Source organism: Sitophilus oryzae, unplaced genomic scaffold (genome assembly GCF_002938485.1).
Source record: "Sitophilus oryzae breed Bouriz unplaced genomic scaffold, Soryzae_2.0 scaffold_803_pilon_pilon, whole genome shotgun sequence".
NCBI lineage: Eukaryota > Metazoa > Arthropoda > Insecta > Coleoptera > Curculionidae > Sitophilus > Sitophilus oryzae.
In genome coordinates, this window is record NW_022147421.1 from 62,495 (window position 1) to 85,883 (window position 23,389).

At 33.0% G+C, this 23,389-nt stretch overlaps 1 protein-coding gene across 1 annotated transcript in view; it reads right to left on the minus strand.

Annotated features, from left to right (window-relative positions):
* Positions 1 to 23,389, minus strand: part of LOC115888629 (leukocyte surface antigen CD53-like) — a 36,890-nt gene that overhangs the window by 7,760 nt on the left and 5,741 nt on the right. Inside the window, exons 2-4 of the mRNA XM_030908397.1 lie at positions 22,667 to 22,855; positions 11,162 to 11,332; positions 2,429 to 2,668 (exon numbers count right to left, since the gene is read on the minus strand). Of these exons, the coding sequence (XP_030764257.1) occupies positions 2,429 to 2,668; positions 11,162 to 11,332; positions 22,667 to 22,855 (600 nt within the window). The remainder of the gene's footprint in view (positions 1 to 2,428; positions 2,669 to 11,161; positions 11,333 to 22,666; positions 22,856 to 23,389) is intronic.

The window sequence follows — 23,389 nt, forward strand, 5'->3', positions numbered from 1 at the left end:
TATATCCTTGGTGGATATCCTCAAGATATCTATAGGATTGTGTTGTGTTATATGGGTTGTACAACAGGCTGGCCAATGGATTCTGTTCCCAAACACAGAAAATCAAATCATGCAGGCCAAAGAAAAGTGATGACCAGGTTCCGTTTCCCAACAGCCATTGGGGTTATTGACTGCATGCACATTCGTATTGAAAAGCCAGCCCAATTTGGAGACGAATATATAAAAAAAAGGTTTTAGCAGTATTAATATGCAGGCCACATGCGACCAGAATTGTGTTATAACTAGTATAGATGCAAGTTGGTCTGAATCAGTTCATGATTCTCGTATATGAAAGAATTCGGCAGTATGTGAAGTCATGAACAGGACAAGACACACATATACTACTAGGGGACAGTGGATATGGTATAATGTTATGTCTCATGACTCCCTATCCCAACTAACTCGAGGAATATCAGATAGCCTTCAACAGGCTGCTTAAATTAGAGCGAGTTGCGATTGAACATATATTTAGGCAACTGAAACGGCGATTTCCTATTCTAAAGTATGGATGCAGAGTGAAATTTACCAGTATTCCTAAAGTTATAATTGTATCTCTGTACCTTTTACTTTATTTATCCAAAGCATTTCCTTGCAAGGAAAAGGTAGAGATTATAAATACGAATTGTAGCAAAGCCTTTTACTTCTACCTTTTGCTTCTACCTTTTACTTGAAAGTAAATGCTTCATTTTTATAAATACGGCCTAATATCTCCCTAATCGTTGAATTTTGGTTATTTTAAAAATTAACACCCCCTAAAGTTTTTTGCATTTGTTTTGAGATAGCCTGTCTATTTCTAACAATTTTGAAATCGAAAAAAAATATTTTAGTGAGTTTTCAGGCTCGATTAGTGATGTTGATTTTTGTTACTTTTGATTACTCGTTACTAATCGTTACTCGAGTACTAAGTATTCGTTTCATATATTCGTTACTTTGATTACTATGATTACTTTTAACTGATTTTGGTACTGCTGTCAATTTTGTCAACTGCTGTCAACCTCTGTGTCTAATTTTACCTACTTAAGGGATAGATTTGAGAAATAGATTCTTAGTACCCACGTTTTTCATTTAATGGACCTCTGTGTGTTAATGTTAATACTTTTTAATCTAGAACCAATTTTTAATCTAGAACCGTTACAATTTTTTGTACAAATATTTAAAAGTTCACTTGTACAAAATTTCACCCCTAATTTCACCCTCTTAGGGGATGACATTAAAAATCGTTTCTGAGCACTTACTTTCATCACATAAGGGCGCAATATTCTATGCAAATTTTTCTACATACACATAAAAAAGATTTTTTTCTGAACATTCACCTCTCATCTCACACTCTTAAAAGGCGAATTTCTAAAAATCGCTCCTTAGTACTCAATCGATCCTTAGTGATAAATTACGTTACCTTAGAGACTTCTACGCAAAATTTCATACTTCTAAAACCCATTAGGCGGTGAGTTTCCAAAAATCGCTGCCTAAGTACTCACTTTCGCCACTTAAGAAACCTCTATACAAAATATCAAACCCTTAGGACTTATTTTAAAAAATATATACAAAATTTCACCACCAGTTTTACCCCCTTATTTATGTGTGAATTTCCAGAAATTGTTCCTCATTGCTCAATTATGTCACCCAAGAAACCTCTGTGTAAAATGTCATACTTCTAGAAGCGGTTTTAACAAATTTTTGTACAAACTTTCACCCCTAACTTTACCCTCGTGGTGATAAATTTCCAAAAATCGAGTTATCCACTTTCGTCACTTAAGAATCTCTGCACAAAATTTTATACTCCTACGACAAATTTAAAAAAAATCTACAAAGTTCCACCCCTAGTTTCTGTAGTTTCATCCCTTTAAAGGTTGAGTTTCCAAAAATACCCTTCTTAGTGTTTAATTACGCCGCTTAAGAAACCTCTGTGCAAAATTTCGTTCCGTAAAACCCAAACCAAACCAAACTTTTCCAAAAATCCCTTCTTAGTGCTCACTTACTGAACTGATCACTCTTAAGAAAACACATTTGAAATGAAACTATTGACAACGTAAAACAAAACTAATAAATTATTGAAGGGCTACCTACGTTATATTTTACACGTTTTAAATAAAATTAGAACAAAGGTCTGAAATCAAAATAACACTTGATGTTTCGAAGTAGAGATTTCCTACCTCCCCTTTATTGGATGCAGAGAAATATTGAAAATACCAGATTTCAATTAGACGAATTCATTACCTAGAAATTACTGACGTGAATTTGCCACAAAACTTATACAAAGCTAAACATTATCTTAAAAATTGGAAATTGGAAGTACTACCTCATTTAATAAAACAGAAAATTGTACTGTGACGCAGATCTTTAAAACAGTTTTTACCTCGACACAATACAAGTTGGTTTTTTACTTTACCTCAACAAAAGCGATTCCTATTCCCACTCCGATAAGCACCTTGGACGCTTCTTCGGCTTTGTATTCTATCATATCGAAACATCCATCGGAGTATAGTATCTCGTCTCCGGTTTTTGCACTATTACAATGAATAGCTTCTGGAGGCTGAGAACCATCTCTAGTTGCATGGCAACAGGATAGGGGTCGTTTTCCAAGCAGCAAAATCCAATCATTATTTTTATCGACTCCGCAACATTTCAGCTGCAAATGATCATATTTTGTTTCAACATTAATCAAAATTAGTGATGAGTGAATGCAATACCAAGACCAAGTTCTGCTTGGCATTGGTCTTGGTCTTGCAGTCTAATAAATAATCGTGGTCTGGGTCTTGCGGGAATGGTTTTGGTCTTGCTGTAAGACTCTTGGCAGGTATTGTATTTTTTGGTAGATTTTATCGCAGAGGCAATTTCTGCATTAAAAAAATAATTTTTAAAATAATTCCTGATCAAGAATTTGTCTAGTAAAAATTTTTGTTTATCAAAATTAAGTTAATTATTTTCAAACAAAAATATTGAAAAAAAATCTAGTTAATTGTTGAAATCTCCCGTATAATAACAAATCATCCCATGTATTTATTTATACACTCACCGGCACGAAAAACGGACACATTAAAATTTTCATATATTTGAAGTTTTGTACCTATAGGTACAAAACTTTAAATATATGAAAAGAAGAAGAACACAATAGAAGTTGAACACAATATATTGTGTTCTACTTCTAAGGTTTTAATGGACAGATTTTGATGATTTTTTTAGCAATCTGTAGCTAAATTATTTGACTTTTTAATATCTCTTTCTAAATTAAAATTGAAAGTTGCCATTTGTCAATTATACGAGGGAAAACAAAATGTTGATATTTTTATGAAAGTTTGAAACACCCTGTGGAGTATGTTAACAAAGCAAGGAATTTAAAAATAATTTTATCATCTAGAATACACATTCGACTCTAGCGTTTTTGTGTTTTCTAATGTGTAGGCGGTATTGGGTTCAATCCTCAAATGGCACGGTTACTTTATTTATTTAAATAAACATATTTATTTATCTGAATTGAGGAAACAGTGTATAGCTACCTTGTACAAGAAAACAATGACTAACCACCTTAAGTCATATTTACCTAGTACCGCTTATCAAATAGTGCCATTCGGATACTCTCGTGTACTTGTGAAATACTGATGCCACACATAACCGCCACACAAGTACCTGCCAGAAATCATCTACACTCTGTACAAAACTTGAAATTACAAGTAAAAATAATTATGCATTGAGAATTATTGATGTTTGGTATTTTTTTTTAAAATAGATAATTAATTATAAAAATGTATTTAGAGTACCTAATAGGAAGTTAAAATTGCTTATCATTCATAGTCAGATTCTTCAAAATTTTCATTTACAATTAAAACAGTATCCTCTGCAAGTGATGACAATTAACTTATTTTGTAAAACCACGAATGGATATAATATAATTGATATGATTTTCCCATCCGTAGCATAACAATTAATTTATTCTATTTCAAAGTAAAAAGTACCACATTTCTTTTATCAGAAATGTTAAATACCAACTAGTCATCAATACCTGTCAACCTGTCCTTTGTAATGTAGGAAATGATTAAACCAGTCTAATTCAATTCATATTAGTCATATGTTTAATGTATATTTGAAATAAGAAATGAAGAATGAAGGATGTGTGCGTATTTGTAATAGAGCAGTGGAATTTAAATAACAAGGACTAGTTTATTTACCTGCAATAAAAATTAATATTGTATATAGTTACACTCTATTAGTCCATACATATGAATGTACATATATGTTATGGTTAAGGTGTTTACTTGGGTATATACTACCCAAATGTTTAGTTATTTTTATGAAAACTTATTTGTATGCGAAAAAGTTATTTTCGTCTTTCTTTAAACAATTACTATTAAGAAATGAAATTTTGAGCAAAATTTTGTGTGCAGAATAGTTTTACAAGTTTGCTTTGTCTGTTGACGGATAAACAATTTTTACAGGAAATAATATTAGGCGGGGGTTACATTGAACGGAAATCTCTACGAAAATTTGTTCATGCGAACTCTTACCAGTTTGTAAGATGTTGCCAAAAGAATACAAGTGCATACTTTGACACGTTTCTAATTATATTGCTTACCACTAGTTCCTACAAATATGTAAGAAATTTAAATAGTTATGACCAAAATATTTTTAAAGTGTCCATTTGTTAGTTTAATAACATGTATCGTGAAATTAAATTAGTAAAAGATAAACGAATGAAGATCTTTGTGCATGGAGTCGGAAAACTAAACATTACCCTATCAGAAAGTGAAACAAAAGATTAAGGAAAGAAGAAGCGGTTGAACTGAAAGTATATAGGAATTAAGTAATTCATTTATTTATCAAGGCATTTATTCAAAAACAATGTTCATGTTTAACACAAAATTATCGGATATTTATATTAGTTGCATTATGTGTTACCATGTACCGTTGCATCCAGGAGCAGCAGAGTAAACTTTATGTTGTATTCATCGATCTAACAAAAGCCTTCGACTCTGTAAACAGAGATGCACTTTGGGCAATTATGCAAAAGTTCGGAGTACCCAACAAATTCCTTACAGTGTGTAAAAGCCTCCATAACAACAACAAATCGAGAGTGTCATATCATGGATCACTGAGCGATCCCTTCTTAACAAATACAGAAGTTATGCAGGGATGTGTCTTAGCGCCTCTCCTATTCGACATATTCATGGCAGCGCTCTCTATTATAGTGAATAGCAAAATATAGAAACGAGGAATGGGTATTAGATACAGATACAACGTCGGTCTGTTCAACATAAAAAGGTTCAGGGCAAAAACACGTATAAAATTCACCACAGAACTTCAATACGTTGATGACTTGCAAAAACGTTACAGCAATTAACCTGGGCATACGAGGCTTTGTGCGTTAAGCTAAACATCGATAAAACTAAAATCATGTATACTCTGGAAAATCATAACAATGCTATTAAAATCGGAGCAGAGCTATTGGAATATGTAGCGGACTTCAATTACCTCGGCAGTTTGATTTCGGAAAAGGCCAATATCGACTCTGAAACTCATAGAATTAGCAACGCCTCAAGAGCATTCTGGAAATTACAAGGCAGGGTTTTCTACAATCATGAATTGGGCACAAAAACGAAACTTGTAGTGGACCCAGCAATAATAATCCCCACCATGTTACATAGAATATAAACATGGATGCTGTACCGCCGTCACATGAACGCATTAAACAAGTTGCAACAGAGACACCTTAGACAACTGTTAAGAATCAAATGGTATCATCATGTCTCAAATGTATCGGTTTTTGAAAAAGCTAGCTGCGAAAGCGCTGAAGTCATAATTACTAAATCCCGCTTAAGATGGGCTGGTCCCATATGCGGGATGCAAGAAAACCGCTTGTCGAAATATCTTCTTTACGGTGAGCTTGTAAATGGTCAGAGGAAACCGGGTGGACAACTCAAAAGGTGAACAACTCCAACGTGCTCCAACTCAAAAGGTGAACCCCTAGATCATATATACTTACGTGGATAAATCAATGCCACAAGTTTAGCATTAAAAAATATGCCCCCAACATCACGACATGCCATTTTCAATACACCTTCTTTATTGCACTTATGAAATGTTCAATAGGTTTGTCTTTCTCGAGGACCTGACTTTACGCATGCGCATTAAAAGTGGCACGTATTTCCAAATAATTAATTTTATCCGATTTAGAAAGTACAAATTATACATTGTTATGGAAACCAACTTTTCATTGTCATCATATTGTCATAATCTTGTCATAATCATATGTCATAATGTTATTTCCATTGTGTAACGACGCTTGTTTTTTGCGTTTATTATTTTAAACATTGTACTATTACTCTTTTATCAACCGCTTTTATATAGCCAAGGATGCAAGTGTGTTCAGTGTGAAGTTAATTTTAAGTTTGTGCAATTATATTACAGTTGAGGGTTGGAACCTTTGGTGTTACACAGCCAAATAAAAACACTAAATCACCACAATACATCAAAACACTTTTACTTTTACACTGGACGCGCGTTTCGCTAACCATGTTAGCATCATCAGCAGATGATTATAAACTGTTCATAATCAGTTTATAATCATCTGCTGATGATGCTAACATGGTTAGCGAAACGCGCGTCCAGTGTAAAAGTAAAAGTGTTTTGGTGTATTGTGGTGATTTAGTGTTTTTTTTTTGCAATTATATTACTATTTTTTATTCGTTGGGTTTTAATTTTTGAGTAAATATTCGTAAAAATGACAAGAAAGGTTTCGTGTGCGGAAATTATAATATAAATGTCCCCGAATTATCTTTTCACAGGCAAGTAAAGTATTCAGTTGTTCTTTTATGTATATTAAACCACATGCATATTTTCTGGTTAGATTTCCTAAGAATATTGATATTCGTACGGAGTGGCTAATTTATTTTTTATATAATTTAATTTTTGTGACAGTAACATTCAATTATTGTACAAATATATGCATTTTACAAATTAAATTTTTAAAATTAATGTTGAAATTTGGCGCGTGAGTGATAGGTCCTCGACAAGGATAGATAAAGTAGAAGCACCGCGTGTGCAACAAAAAAAGAAGATAAATGGAAGTCGTTGATATGTTTGGGACAGTTTCTTCAACCAAACACAGCCAAACCAAACCAAACACAATTCCATAAAAACTTAAAAGGGATAAGCATGCAAAATCAGTGGGAAGAATCACCGCGCAATAGAACGTAATGGAGAAGAATTGTAAATAAAAATACAATTTCAGTAAACAGTTTCCTTTGAGTTTGTATTATTATAAAATTCAAAGCATACTAAAGTGCGACACATGTAAGTTGAACAGCGCGGCATCGGTACGGGGGGTATGGCTTCAGTTGAATTTATCCATAAATTGCCCAGTGGCTTGCATTGGCCCGCATTCCTTTTGCTGTTCAATTTAAATGTGTCGAATATTAGACCTTTTGATGGTATGGTACTTTAATTTAGAATCTCAGTCTCGACAAAGAAAGGATCATTTGTTCTATTGACTTAAAAAAATTATCAAAATTTTTCAAATTAAATAAATAACTGAAATACGAAATTTTGCAAAACTTGCAAAATAAATAAAATTTGTAATAAAACAAAAATTCTTCATATTGTTTTCACGTGTATGGGTATTTCCATTTCGGGAAGACGTTCTGTCTCACACACATCATTAAATAATATAAAGAGAAACACAACAACAAAATTTGAGCAAGACTTAAATTGCCTATTATAAATATTAAAAAAAGTGTTTTCCTTTTTTCCGGTATCACACTAGACGCCTTGTTAAATTGTGCTCGTCCGGTTGTGGCATTTATTCGTTTCGGTGTGCCAAGACAATGAAAGAAACGCTTTTTAGACAATGGCGACGTACGTAGATAGCGTTTAATTGAAGTACTTTACTGAGAACCAAAAAAAAAATCGGACACTGGCCGGTAGCGTAGCGCAAGCTGGCGCTAAATCGAATTGACCTCAGTTGACTCGTGAGTCGAGGTGTACCATTATTAATTTCACGCTCCTTCTTCGGCTCTCCGTATGTGTGTAGGCTTAATTAATGAATAACGCGGTCCAAAGAGATGTATAGTGATCGTTATTTTTAATTGTTATTGAAGATGCGATGGGACAAATTGTAATTGCCATTTTGCGGTCCAAATCTTTATGAGACGAAGGCATTCCAACTTTGATAATTGAAAATAGAAATAAAGCTTAAGATTTACGAAATAATACGTTAGCTATGAGGTGTCAATTGTATTTGTAATATTATTTCATAACTTCCACTAAGATTGCGTGTTTCATTAGTTAAATTAAACTATATATTTCCAAATGGTCTGTCGAGTATCGCAGTTGTTTAAATAAACTATATTTTAGCACTGTGACAGGGTGGGCCACTGAAAACTTACAATGGCTATAATTTTTAAACCAAAAAAGATATCAAAAAGATAAAAAATACCATTTCTATAATATCGAGGGGGAATAAATATGACGTATTTTTGAACAACCCCGACCTACCCCTTAGGAGGCACCCCTACTCACTTGAAAATCTTAAATGGCAACACCCCACTTGTGGCGTCTTTTTGGAAAGCTCATGAAAAATGCTAAATGATGATCATAATGTTTTTATGGTGAAGTTGAAAAACTACCCTTACACGAACAGTTAGGTGGACATTAATGAAAAAGGTGATTTTTTCAGCATAAGTTACAAATTGGGACCCAGCTAAATGACGCAAATGAAGTATTTTTCAAACCACCCCAACCCACCTCTAGGTTCTAACTCACCCCAACCCACCCTCACTTCTAATCTCAAGATAGCGATACCCCACTTGTGACACTTCTTTGCAAAGCTAATTGAAATTACTAAACGATGGTCATACAGACTTCAACTTAATTACTGGTTAGTGACAAGAAATGTAGGTGTGACAATTTGAAAGAAATTTAAAATGATAATTTATTTTAATAATTGCTCAAAATGACAGCCGTTTTGTTTCATACAAAAATACAAACGATTTTCAAATTCTTCTCTCACTTTTTGGAAAGTCTCTCTCGGAATATTTCGACATGCTTCAGTTCTCCTCTGCCGCAATTCTTGCAACGAACCTGGTTTTGTCTTCTAGACTATGGATTTAGTGTAACCCCACAAGGAAAAGTCTAAAGGAGTGAGATCAGGTGACCTTGGCGGCCACTCGATTAGACCCCTTCTGCCAATCCATTGCCTTGGATAATATTTATCCAACCACCGCCTTGTGACAATAGAATAATGCGAAGGGGCTCCATCTTGCTGAAAGTGTATGAGGTCTTCATTAAGAGTTATAATAAATTTCTTTGTACCAGCTTTTTTTCTCGCAATGGTTCATGGATACAAAAATAATTCATTCTATTGATTTTGACACGTTTTGACATTTTTTTTTATTTTTAGGCTCCATTTTTTCCTTTCTTTTTTATGACAGTCGTTCAGCATTTTTTATACGTTTTCCAATGAGGTGTCACAAGTGGAGTATCGCTATCTTGAGGTTAGAAGTGAGGGGTAGGGTTCCCAACTTGAGCATCGGCGATTCTGGGACAATTATTTTTAAGTTTTTAAATAATTGAAAAAAAAAACATTAAATATTAGAAATTCAAATATATTATATGTATATGTGATTTTTTTGGTCCCGGCCAAGGCAAAATTTTCGCCGGGACACACTTTCTGATTCCTGGTTAATCCCGGTCAAACCGGGACGGTTGGGAACCCTAGTGAGGGGGTGGTACTTAGGGGTGGGTCGGGGGAGTTTGAAATAAACCTCATTTAGCTGGGTCCTAATTTGTAACTTATGCTGAAAAAATCACTTCTCTCATTAATGTCCACCTAATTTTTCGTGTAAGGGGTAGTTTTTCAATTTCACCCTAAAAACTTTATGATCATCGTTTAGCATTTTTCAGGGGCTTTCCAAAAAGTCGCCACAAGTGGGGTGTTACCATTTAAGATTTCCAAGTGAGTAGTGGTGCCGCCTTAGGGGTAGGTCGGGGTGGTTCAAAAAATACGTCATATGTATTCCCCCTCGATATTATAGAAACGTTATTTTTTATTTTTTTGATATCTTTTTTGGTTTAAAAATTATAGCCATTGTAAGTTTTCAGTGGCCCACCCTGTATACCTAGCCTTACATAGCAAACATTTCTTTTTGTAATGACACACAAACTTCTGTTTTTTTTTCGCCACTAGAAGAAAATCTAATGGTAGCAAATCTAGTGGTATTTTTTCACACCATACACTGTATCTTGTAAAATATTTTTAAATTGTAGCTCTAATAGTCTTTCAACGAACCCAAAATTTACAATTTGTAAAAATCTAATGGTTTAGCTACAATACTCCGTGTCGTATGTGGTGAATAACCCTGTATAATGTACATATAATAATAATAATATATAATTAATAAATAATAATTTTACTGCAAGAACATATTTTACTGAAAGGTCTTAAAATGAGGTGATAAATGAAATATATATATATAAAATAAATTAAAAATATACTGTGTCTTCTTCTAATTATTTCCTTGGAGTAATTTTTAACCCTGAGTCTTGGAGCCATAAACAATTTGTAATTGACACTTCATTCTATGTATCAATGCATGATGCATGATGCATGAGACGCATCCAATAAAATCGTCATTTTCTACGACTTTGGATACTAGTAGCTTTGCTAGTAGCCTTGTATATGAATTTTTGTTGTTATAAACAAGGCTAGTAGTAAACCCAAATAACGTCTCCCTCGTTGAACAGCATTGACGGAGATGGACAAAACGTACGCTTGCAATACTCTTTGTGGACAAAGTTTAGTACACTAGGCTGTACAAGCTGTACGTCATATTTTGAAGCGTCTATAAAGCTACCGTTTCTCCTTTTAACGCTTTTTTACTAGTACACTTAGATGTTATGGCCAAATCTGAACGACACTATTTAAGAGGTTGTACCAGGAAACGCTATATTTTGGGTAAGTGTCAGATCATATCAATCCTTAATAATTTAGGCCTGGGACAAAAACGAATAGGAATAATTTTGTAATAATTTTATGTCAATATACTATTTTGTATCCAAAAAAGTTTATAGAACAATAGCTGAAATAAAAGTAAATAATACTATCTACAAATAGATTATTATTTTTTCTCACCTTTGTCTGCAGGTTGTCCCAAGCCATTCGGTCGGCTTCGTTGGTTTCGTACTTATTCATTGACTCCCGCATCAGCTGTTTAATGCCTTTATGGAAATCATTCTTGTACACTGCTGCTGCTATTCCTACTGCCAGTTCAATAATAAAAATGACAAGCAGGCACAAGGCAAACTGAAATAGTGTTAAAACATTATTGGTACTTATTGTTTTGAATATATTAATAATATAATACAACGTAATAATAGTGTCAGTCATATACTAGAAAGAGACATTATTAGTAAAAATAGAAATAACAACAAAAGGGGTAATGAAATATAAATAAGTAGTCAGTAGAAAATTTACTCTTTTAAAAACTTACTGAGTTAAAATAAAAAGTCATATGATTTTATTTTTAAAACTCAAATCTTATTTAACAGTTTAACGAATATTTCTTAAGCAACAAAACCAGTAAGAACTTGATTTGTATTAATTATCATAATATAACGTATTATTGTCAGGATTTAGTTTTGCCATTATGGCCAACAAGGCGGTTAACGAAGTCGAACCTGTTTATATTAAATAAAAAGAAGATGGGATGAAAAAAATCAAGAAATACAAGCTATAAATATTAAAATGCATCTTTAATGTAAAATAGTTCGGTTATTTAATGAATATTGTAATGATTTGTCGCTATTCCAGTTGACTGGAAGGAGGAATGTTACAGGATATACATTTTTTTTGTGTACATCTTTTAGTAAAAATTGAGAGTAACTTGCTATAATAAACTTATAAATGTTTGTAATAAATAAATTACGGTTTAGAAAACCAGAAAATATTTGGTGAGAAAAATCTCGCAAGCTACTTGCAAGTCACTGTAGCCAAAAAGCACTGTGGACCTATGTGTATATTTGTTTGAAAACACGATAGTTTGAATTAATTTCTCAGTTTTTTACAAAATTTTGTCGATCAGAAATCAAAATGGTAGATTTATACCGGGTGGTGCATCGGTGCGGTGTTGGAAATAGAAAATCTAATACAAATCTTGAACTGTCCCGATTGAATTCCCTGTTGATTTTACAACAAAGTTGTAAATAGGTTTTTAAAGGTCTGGATATGCTGAAAACACATGCCAAAACACGCGTTGTGCACAATTAAAAAGTAAACAATATTTATGACTTCGCTGTAATATTAAAAGAGGAGCCAATATTTGGACAGTTCAAAATTTGCATGGGATATCCTATATCTCCAATAACGATGGACCACCCGGTATTTTACCGCGTGCGGTTAGGCGCTTGACTTATACATAATTATTATTTTTCATTTGGTTCTTCCATAACAAGCTAAACGCTAAGTAAAATTCAAAATTTGAAGTTTGTTAAGCTTCTAATTATTATTTATATTAGCAATACAGCCAATTATAATTATGTCCTCTTGACAGTTAAATATTAATACTCTTGCTTGATCCACAACAAAGTTACAGGGGACATTAACAAAAGTACCGTGACTAGTTTTGAGCTGGTGAAAGTCCCATCAGGATAATATCTATACCAATATCAATATATAAAATCCTTAAGTAACTGACTCACTGATTAATCACGATCCTGCTCAAACCACTCAACGTAAGAAGCTCAGTTTTGGCATACAGGTTGATTCTAGGGTGTAGAGGTTCGACAAGAGGGATTTTCGAAATTCCAGTTCCAAGAGGGTGAAACCACCCCTCAAATATTACAATATTTTTATTTAAAAAACGGTCAAGTTTCCGAAAAACACTTAAACACGTATATTTTATTTTGTTTTTTACATATTTTAAGATTTTTAAAATGTATACAGGGTGTTTCGAAAAATTTGGTCATTGATTAATCACGATCCTGCTTGAAGCGCTTGACGTAAAAGCTGATTTTTGGAAAACTGATTGACTTTAGGGTGTAGAGGTTCGATAAGAAGGGGTTTTCGAAACTTGAATTCTAAGAGGGTAAAACCACCCCTCAAATATTAGAATATTTTTTATTCAAACCGGTGAGTTTTCGGAAAAACTCTTAAACGCGTTTATTTTGTTGTATACATATTTTAAGATTTTTTAAAAATTATACAGGGTGTTTCACAAAATATGACCATTGAGTAATCACGATTCTGCTTAAACTGGTTGAAGTTTAAAGTTAATTTTAACAAACGGATTGACTGTGATGGGGTGTAGAGGTTCGATAAGAGGGTTTCTCGAATCTCAAATCCCAAGGGGTGAAAACGCCCTCAAATATTACAATATTTATTATTTAAAAACGGTTAGTCTTTCGGGAAAACGCTTGGACACTTTTAATTTATTTTGTTTTTTACATATTTTGAATTTTTTAAAAATCATACAGGGTGTTTCAAAAAATTGGGTAGGTAATTGATTAAACACGATTCTGCTTAAACTGCTTGACGTAAAAAGCTTATTTTCGGCAAACGGATTTTTGGAAAGTCAAATTCCAACGAGATGAAACTACCCCTCAAATATTACCAAATTATATAATAATATCGCCATATTGTTTTATCTCATGCTGACATATATGTGAGAAAATTTTATGCAGTTTGTATGTTCATAGAAATTCTTGCTTTGATTTATCGTCACCATTACAAATGATTAATTCGAATTATTATGATATAAAACATATTAAATCTTCGACATTTTGGTGCACTAAAAATAACGCAATGCATTTAATTTTATAATTAACACGTGTATCACATATCGACGATTTCAAAATAAAAATTAGAAACATACTTGTTTTACTTATTCATTTAAGCGTGCTGACTAAAGCGCTTGCATGACTCGTGACTGATTTTCTCATAGATGTCGCGATAGTTCGTTAATGTTTTAGTAATTTATTTTAACAACATACTAAAATTCATTTGAAAAGAACCTTTTGAATGGTAAATTTACGTTTGACGATCTAGCGTGGCCTAGTTCAGTACATATATTTTTTACTTTATTTTACAATTAGTATTCGTACAATTAGTTACGTACATATTCAGATACATGAATATCAGTAAAATACAAAATATCGTAAAAAATCTGGCGTAAAGGCTTAACTGAAAAATCGAAAAAATGAGTTACGCCACTTGAGACTTTCCTATAGGCATAAGTTTTATGCCTCAACTCACTCAACTGTATCTATAAAGGTATCGAGGCCACAGAAGAAGAAATTCGAGGCAGTATAGTATTTGAAGGATCCAGTGGAATAACTTGATAAGCGCCATTTTACTGGAAATTACCGGACGGCTGGTGGTTATCAAGTTCTTCCCGTATATTCTATATTTTTACTGGAAATTACCGGACGGCTGGTGGTTATCAAGTTCTTCCCGTATATTCTATATTTTTACTAGGCACTAGGCAGTTAACGTTAAGATTTTACAAAATATTATAGTAGGTCTAACTGGTTTCTACAAAATGTATATAACTTGCAGGGCAATAAGGTGTTTAATTCTATGATAGGTGCGCCTTAAAAATGGCTCACCCCTATAACTTTTTTATTTTTTCAGATAAAAAAACGAGACTTGGTATGGTAGTATATGACCTAAATTAGGATTGATTGACTGTATTCAATTGATTTTGGTCACTTCCTGTTTCATCGGAAATGACTACGACTTTTGATTTTTAAATGGCACCCTCGGTATTTTTTCACTTTATTCGATAGAAAATAACATTCTGAATAGACATTCTCGCTTGATCGTAAAAAAATTGTATTTGAAATTTCAATCTAGAATGTCATGTCTATGTTAAAATCACTAATTTTTGAATCAAGGGGCCTTGGAAAAATTTATTTGATCGTTTAATGTTTTTAGTGTCTTGTCCTTGCCGATTAAAAGATGCCCAAATCGTATTTTTAATTCCTCGTTTCTCTCGTTTATCGTTTATCTCAATTTTTTTTACGAATAATTTGATACCACTTGGTATTTCTATTATTAGTTCACTTAGTTAACAAAACAATAAGCTACTACACGTTTAAGTGTCATAAAAGATGAGTATTTATTTAAAATAGGAAAACCGCCGACAGAGGAAAAAATTAAGATAGTTTTTTGTTTAAGTTCAGGTAATTCTTTTTCACATGGGTCACTTTGTTGAGGCCAATGAGAAGAATTTTTTAACAGCCATTGCGGGCCAGCCCACCAGAAAGGACAAAGAGATAAATTTTTTGGACCGTACCACGGGAAATAATGTCGGCTGGATTGCCAGTCGACGGGACATGCTTCCAGTTTTCTATCGTAGAGTTGGACATAATTTCGGACACCCAATTTCCAACAAAAGTTTTTAAATGGCTAGGCTTAATACGAAGCACACAAAATTGGACAGTCGAAAATAATAGATTCAATGCCGCAGTCACCTTTTTGACAAGTTGGACTAACAGAAGTGCACCGCAAAGCTTGAGTCTCGGCAAAGTAATGCTTTTAATTGGTGCAACCCTGGACTTAGGAGTGAGCAGCTGGGAAAATCGGTTGCCAACGTTATCTTAGGATACTAAATAGACACAAGCACCATACGCCAATAAAGACGCATCGCAGAATGCGTGCAATTCAATCTTACCTGGTGTTCTTAAAAGAAAATGCCGAGGAATTTGCAGCGTATTAATTTTACCAAGCTGTCGATAAAATTACTGTGTTAAAACTCGAATAAACAAGGAATGTATATCAGGAGGAACAGAGTCCCACTCCAATTGTTTTTTCCACAATTCTTGTAAAAGTAATTTTGCTCGAACGACAATGGGGCCGAGTAACCCTAAAGGATCAAATACCTGGGCTACGATTCCCAGAATAAAAACGTTTGGTAATTTTTTGGGTAGAGACCTCCAAGATTGATGGAATAACTTAACTTGTCCTGATTAGGCTCCCCAAAGATGCTAATTTAAAACATCGAATATTAAAACTAAAGCTAAAGGTGTGTATGCCAATTAAAACATTATTTGTTGCAGGAATATTACCGAATTTTATAAAGAGGTAAAAAAAATCACTTACTTCGGTTTTATTGCATTTTAGTATGAATGGAAGCTATTATTTCTGTATGTAATTATTAGACATACAGTAAAGTATGTATTAATTTAACTTGTGGTTTACAGTACCATTTTTGAATGCCTTTAATTGTAGTATTGTTATATTTGTTTAGTCATCGAAATTAATGGTTTAAAATATATTATCAAATCAATTAATACTGTATACTGTCAAATTTTGTATAAACATTATTAGAGTAAAAGGAGGGTGTATTTGTCAGCTTTATTAAAAAAGTATTGTAATTGTGATTGGGTATATGTATTCAAATTTCTATAAAAAATACCATGTGAATGTGATAAATTTTATATTGGTAAAACATCTAGACCCTTAAATATTCGAATTAAACAATAATATATATTTAAATTATTGTACTTAATTTTAGTTAAAAGAAGTACTATAAACAAAATAGGATGATGTTGAATGTAATAAGGCTTACGCCAATCCATAAAATTGTATAAACTCTAGTAAGGTATAGTAAAGAATTTAAAGGCAATTTAGTATTAGGCAAGGAAAATGTTCATTACTGAAATTGTTATTGAATCCGGAAATGAACTTGTCCTTTCTTCGTAAATGATCTTTTTGACAAATATCTTATTATTAACAAAACATTAAATGAAATAGAAACCCCAAATCACAGACAGAATACACACAATGATAACAATACATAATATATACAACTTACAATTCCATACATACGAGGCGTTTCGGAAAAAATAAGGAGAGGAAAACAATATAACATACGAACGTGCTTCAAATCGTAAAATACACTTAGGTCCATTTTAACCCACACTAAACCAATGAACACTGGACAACAAACAAAAAATGTACCTAATATAGAAAATACCATGTGAATGTGATAAATTTTATATTGGTGAAACATGTAGACCCTTAAATGTACGAATTAAAGAACATAAAGATTATTTAACGTAGATTTGTCAGCATTCCTGGGACACAGGGCACAGAGCAGATTTTAACAACGCAAATATAATGAAATAATCGATAGCCTCTAAAAGAAAAATAAAAGAGTTTTTTTTAATACAATCTAACAAAAATAAATGTATTGCTCAGGCACCTGTAGCGGTTAGTAATGTATGGCAAATGGCAATCGCTTCTTTGATTTTTAAAGAACATAACATAAGTAAAAATTAAAAACAAATTAAAAAATACTTATACATAAAGTTTGAAGCTTTTTTGGTTTTACCGTATTAGGTAATTGTTATCAGGTGGTAATATGTCAATTTTGAAATTTAACTTCATATAATTTCATTATAACAGAACCTTAACGTATCACAGAACGTATGTAACTGTTTTAAAAATACTAAAGCGTTTAGGAATAGTTGCATTTGGATATTTTAAATAGTTTTTTTCTTTGTTCTTTGTATTTTTTTTGCTTCCGACGACGGGAAGAGATATACTTCCTGAAACGTTAAGCATTTTTTTGTCCGTTAGGCGAATTTGTTTAGTAAACCACTGCTAACAATTAGTCTCCGTTATCCGTTAGATTAACGCCAGCAGTGTTTACAAAAAATAACTATTTTATTTTGTAGATAATATCTACAGGACTCTTTTGAAGACTATTAAGATAATTTTCAACATTATCCACATTGTCAAATTTAAGAGTTACAAGTTACCTATATATTATGATTGCAAACTAAAACACTAATTTACCATAATATACCAAAAAACTTTACTTGTAGCATTGGACGCGCGTTTCGCTAACAATGTTAGTATCATCAGCAGATGATTACACCAGTTTTAATCATCTGTACATGGATTGGGAAATATGTGGCTACAGTGTTAGCGAAACGTGTGTCCAGTGTTAAAAGTAAAGTGTTTTGGTGTATTGTGGTGAATTTGTGTTTTAACCCCAACCCCAAACTGTAATACATAATATTATTACTTTATCAATTATTGCTTGCATTTTAAATTTTAATAAATTTTGTGAAAGACATAAATTACTGCATATCTTTAAATATTTCTTCTTATATTCTTTTTTAACAAGATACAAATGATAGTAATTTTAATTATTGTATATTTTTTACGTTTAATGGTAGGACCAGATATGTTCGTATAAAAATCTGGAATTATTTTCTGACAAAAAATTAAAATAAAATAATGTTAACATATTTTGTCACACTTTTACATCAAAATTCTTGCAAATAATAATTACACTCATCGGCAAAAGTCTTGCACCCCCCAGATAAATTTATTTCTTTGCATAGCATATTGTTGTGGCCTATGTGTACAAATACCTTAATATGTGTCTACAAAAAATAGGTCATAAAAGCAATGAAAGAAAACTTTATCGATGGAATGTGTATGGTTTTGCTATTTGTGGTCAAATTTTGTTTCTCAGTTCGAGTTCAATCTTGTAGTAAGTGTTGTGAAAGGCATCTTGTCTGATAGTCAAGCAGCGTTAAAAGCGATCAACTCAGTATCAATCAATTCGAAATTGGTCAAAGAATGCATAGAGAAGCTGAATAAATTAGGCAAAAAAAACGAAGTCCTCCTACTCTGGGTGCCTGCTCACCAAGGGATAGAAGGCAATGAAAAAGCAAATAATCTAGCTAGGAAAGGAGCGAACACTCATAATACTCGTAATAGCGTATTGACATTTATAATATTTTAGTCTAATCTATACTGTATGTTTAAGAACACCCTTAAAATATAACTTGCAGTGTATAGTATTTTCATCAGCGCGCGTGACAGACTTTTTACTATATTCAGTCTATGGCAGAACGTACCACGTTTTAGTCACGTTTGGTAAAACGCACCAGCGTTTAGTCTCGCTCAATAAGAGCAGGGATAGTCATATGGACTAGATAATGGTACATGCTTAAATGCTAGAGAATCTGAATAAATTAGGCAAAGAAAACGAAGTCCTCCTACACTGGGTGCCTGCTCACCAAGGGATAGAAGGCAATGAAAAAGCAAATAATCTAGCTAGGAAAGGAGCGAACACTCCACTAACTGGACCAGAACCGTTCTGCTTTCCAAGTGGTAACCAACTCAAGGCGGAACTCACGAACTTGGAAGATTTCATCCGCAACCTGGAATGGAAATCTTGCAACGGTCTAAGACACTCGAAGAAGTTTCTGAGGGCTTATGATCAAGAAAAATCACAGATCTTCCTGGGTTTAAGTAAGAACAATCTTCGGATTGTCACGGGGTTTTTAACAGGACACTGTCTCCTCAATGAACACCTCAGTAGATTGAAACTAAGAAGAAACGGCGAATGCAGATTCTGTGGGGAAGATGGGGAAACACCAGTACAACTCATCACTGAGTGCGCCGAGACGACAACCATTCGTGCCATGAATTTTGGTACGACTGATATTGGGGATGGAGAACTACCCTCTATAAAACCGTCCCAGATACTGGCTTTTGTCAAAGCCCTGGGACTGTATTATGAGTTATGACTCAAGAAAGGGGAACACAATGGATCTGTAAGGTCGCAGTGATTAACCCCCCTCCCACTCATTCTAAATTCTAAATTCTAAAAAGTTGTGAAAGGCGGCAAAAATGCCAGGGCACGAAATTTCTGCCTTAGATAGGGCCCGAAATATCGCTTTGCATGAAGAAGATCTCAGCAGGCATCCAGTTGCTGATCGTTTAAATTTAGGTGCGGTAAATTAAATACGGACCTGCATTTTTCATTTCAGATTTTGAAAGAACTCGGTCTCCTGAGTACAATGATATGTCACACTTAATTTTTTTTTTGTTTCGGACATTTGAACATAATTTATTTAAACTAATTATTTCAAGTCCGGCTCTGTTTTTTAAAGAGTTAATCTATTCATCGTTACAATATTAATAAGCTTTTGAACTTAATAATGACGTGGGGTAAAACATTGAATACGGAAAATCAAATGCAATAACTAAAGGGGCGTTACTTGGCGCTTGGCGTAATTTGTAAAGGTGAATTCAATACATTTCAACATTTACAATAAAGAGTACAAAATGCATTCGGAACTATAACAAGAAGTTATGTTCAAAGGGCTATAAATAATATTGAACAAAAAATAAATTTGTGCATTATTGCGGGTGGCAACCCTTTCGAACATGTAGAGCATTAGAAACTAGTTTATAAAAGTTGACTTATTTATAATAACTACGATTAATATTATGAATATTATTAGATCGTATATTGAGATTCCAAATTCAAGTTAAAAATAATATCTTTAAATTGCTGACCTGGATATTATTTATTTGAATCTTTGAATTGGCTCGATTTTCATTATTCAATATTAATTAACACTGATCAATATTGTTGCGATGAATAAAATCAGATTAAATAATTTAAAAATCCAGAGTCGTACTTGAAATTATTTTAAATAATAATTAAATAATTTTGTTGTTGTTAAGGTACTCAAAACCAAAAAAATATCAAGTGTGGCATATTATTATACTCAGGAGACCGAGTTCTTTCAAAACCTGAAATAAAAAATGCAGGTCCGTATTTAAAAAATGAAGTTGGCCTCTGTATCTCACAAATTATCAGCTAATTTAAAAATCTAAAAGTACTATCAGATAGTCCTAATAAAGTGGCTATAAGCCGAATTATACAACGGTATATGGACATCGGAAATGTAAGATCTCGTCCTAGGTTGGGCCGTACAAGGGTAACGACTAAACGACAGGATCGCTACTTGGCTCAATTTGCCAGAAGAAATCGGTCAGTTCCAATTCGAGAGCTGCGATCTCAGTTTCAACGAAGTTACCACCGAGTGATATCAAGCCGAACCATTTCCAGGCGACTTTCTAATGCTGGATTGCGGCTTAGACGTCCACTGTGAGTCCCTCTATTAACTTTACACCATAGGCAAAGGAGGCTACAGTGGATTAGAGAACACCAGAACTGGTTATTACCTCAGTGGAGAAACGTAATTTTCACTGACGAACCCAGGATAGGTTTGATCAGTGATGACTATCGTCAGCGAGTGTGGAGGGAGGCAGGGAGGCAGCATCGCTTGAATACAGCCCTTGCTATTGCTCCTTATCAAGGAGGAACTGATATGTTTTGGGGTGGCATCACGTACAATAGGCGAACAGAGGTCGTTCGTATTCCTGAGGTGATGAACGCCCATTTGTATGTGGAAACTGTAATCAGACCAATAATTTATCCAGAGAAGAAATCGGCAATAATTTTATTCTCATGGATGATAACGCTCGTCCGCACAGAGCTAGGATGGTCCAGGAATCATTAAATGAAGGGGAAATAACTCGTTTGGACTGGCATCCACTCTCCCCCGACATGAATCCTATTGAACATGTTTGGGACTACATCACCAGAGCTGTATTTCGCAGAAATAACCAACCAAGAAATCGCCAGTGTTTGATCATTGCCGCTCAAGAGGAATGGCAGAACTTACCTCAAGAAACCATAAACAACCTTATAGTGGGGATGCCCCGACGACTTGATGCACTCATAACAAATCGAGAAGGCAATACTTTATATTAGTAACCTTAATTTTGTCATAATTTATTATTTATTTATTTATTTCCTCTTTTTTGTCAAACATTTTTCATTTTTTTGTATTTTGGCAAAATATATTATTAAACTTGGTGAAAGTTTTCCCTTTTTTGTGTTATTTTTAACATAACTTTAGCATCTATTGATTTCCACGAAAAATTAGTTTGAAATGTATTTTTTTATTAAAATAGTAAGAGGGTGCAAGACTTTTGCCGATGAGTGTTTTAACAATACACCTTTATTGGTCACTATTATTAAATCACGCGTTTTTAAACTTCATTATTGTATGTAAACCTTCGAACAAGATGAATTGTTTACCTTTGTCTATGTATACGAATTCAACACTTATTGTACGCCTACAATTATTATTAAATGATTATCATCGAACAAATATGTCTGAGTCACTGAATTTTTTATTCATCGTGTGACTTATTTTCCTTTTGTCATAGAAACCACAAGAAAATGTGAAAATTCTTAGATATATGTCAGGAGAGAATAAAATTTCAGTTTCGAAAATTATAAATTCAATTAAAAGAAAATTGTAAATATTAAAAAAGTGTAGCAAGTTTAATATCACAGATAACATATGGTACCTGTGATAATATGAATGAAAAATATGTTCAATCAAGGCTATTAAGAGTGCATTTTAAAATAAATCAGTAAAAGTGCATAGTAAATACGTTATATAACAAGCGTACAAAAACACGTTGTGAAACATATTATGAAGCTAAAACATAGAACTCTTTATGGAATTTTTATAAACGAGGACAAGGTTACTATTTTCATTGCAAAACATAACCGTAGGTGGGTAAACATGCAGCAAGATTATTTCATTCCAATATTTTTCATTTGGTTTCAATCTTATTTAATTTAAAACAAAAATTAATTATTTAATATAGTATTTTAGTTGGCACTGTAATGTTAAACTGGTCTAAATATAATAAAAAGCTTTTAAGATTCCTTAAAAATAGTACGGTATTTGTTAAAAACAATAACAATTAAATGTGTTTCCTGGCGCATTCGCCATTACTTACCGCCATGAGCATGTAGTAAGACTCTCTGATAGCTCCGTAACATCCTAGAGAAGCTACCAGGAACACTATACATCCTGCAACGATAAGAACCACTGGGGGAGCCAATACCTGCCCTTCCATAAAATGTCTGAATTCACCGACATCGGAAAGGACTAAAGCTCCAGCAATTATTATTCCAATTCCAGATATCTAAAATATTTAAAAAAATTGAAAAAGCAGGATAATAATTTTTTAAAGGATCATTGAAGTCAAGGGAAACTTATGACTATGACAATAAGTATGTTCTTTAAAATAATTTTTAAGCCAAGGGTGAAAATTATTAAAAGTTGACAGACTAAAAGAATGTTTGAATATAATTTAGAGTTTAAAAAATTAATTTTTAATATCTGTTATGGTAATAACAAAAACTATAGTTACCTAATATTTAGAAAAAAAACTCTTTTATTTTCCAGTTAAGTATGACCATTAAATATAAAAATAATGACGTTATATCGGGTGACAACTAAATCGTTGGGCAAACTCAATTCTGTTGTTTTTATGAAATAATTTTGAAAATTGAGTTCAATATACCGTATGATCGAAAAAAAATGGCGTCCAGTTGGCTGGGAAATGACGATCGATGACATTTCCCATATAAATTTACATATAAAATGACAGCGATCTTCATTTCATAGCCATCGTTGACGCCGTTTTTTCTCGATCATACGGTACTATTCCATCAAA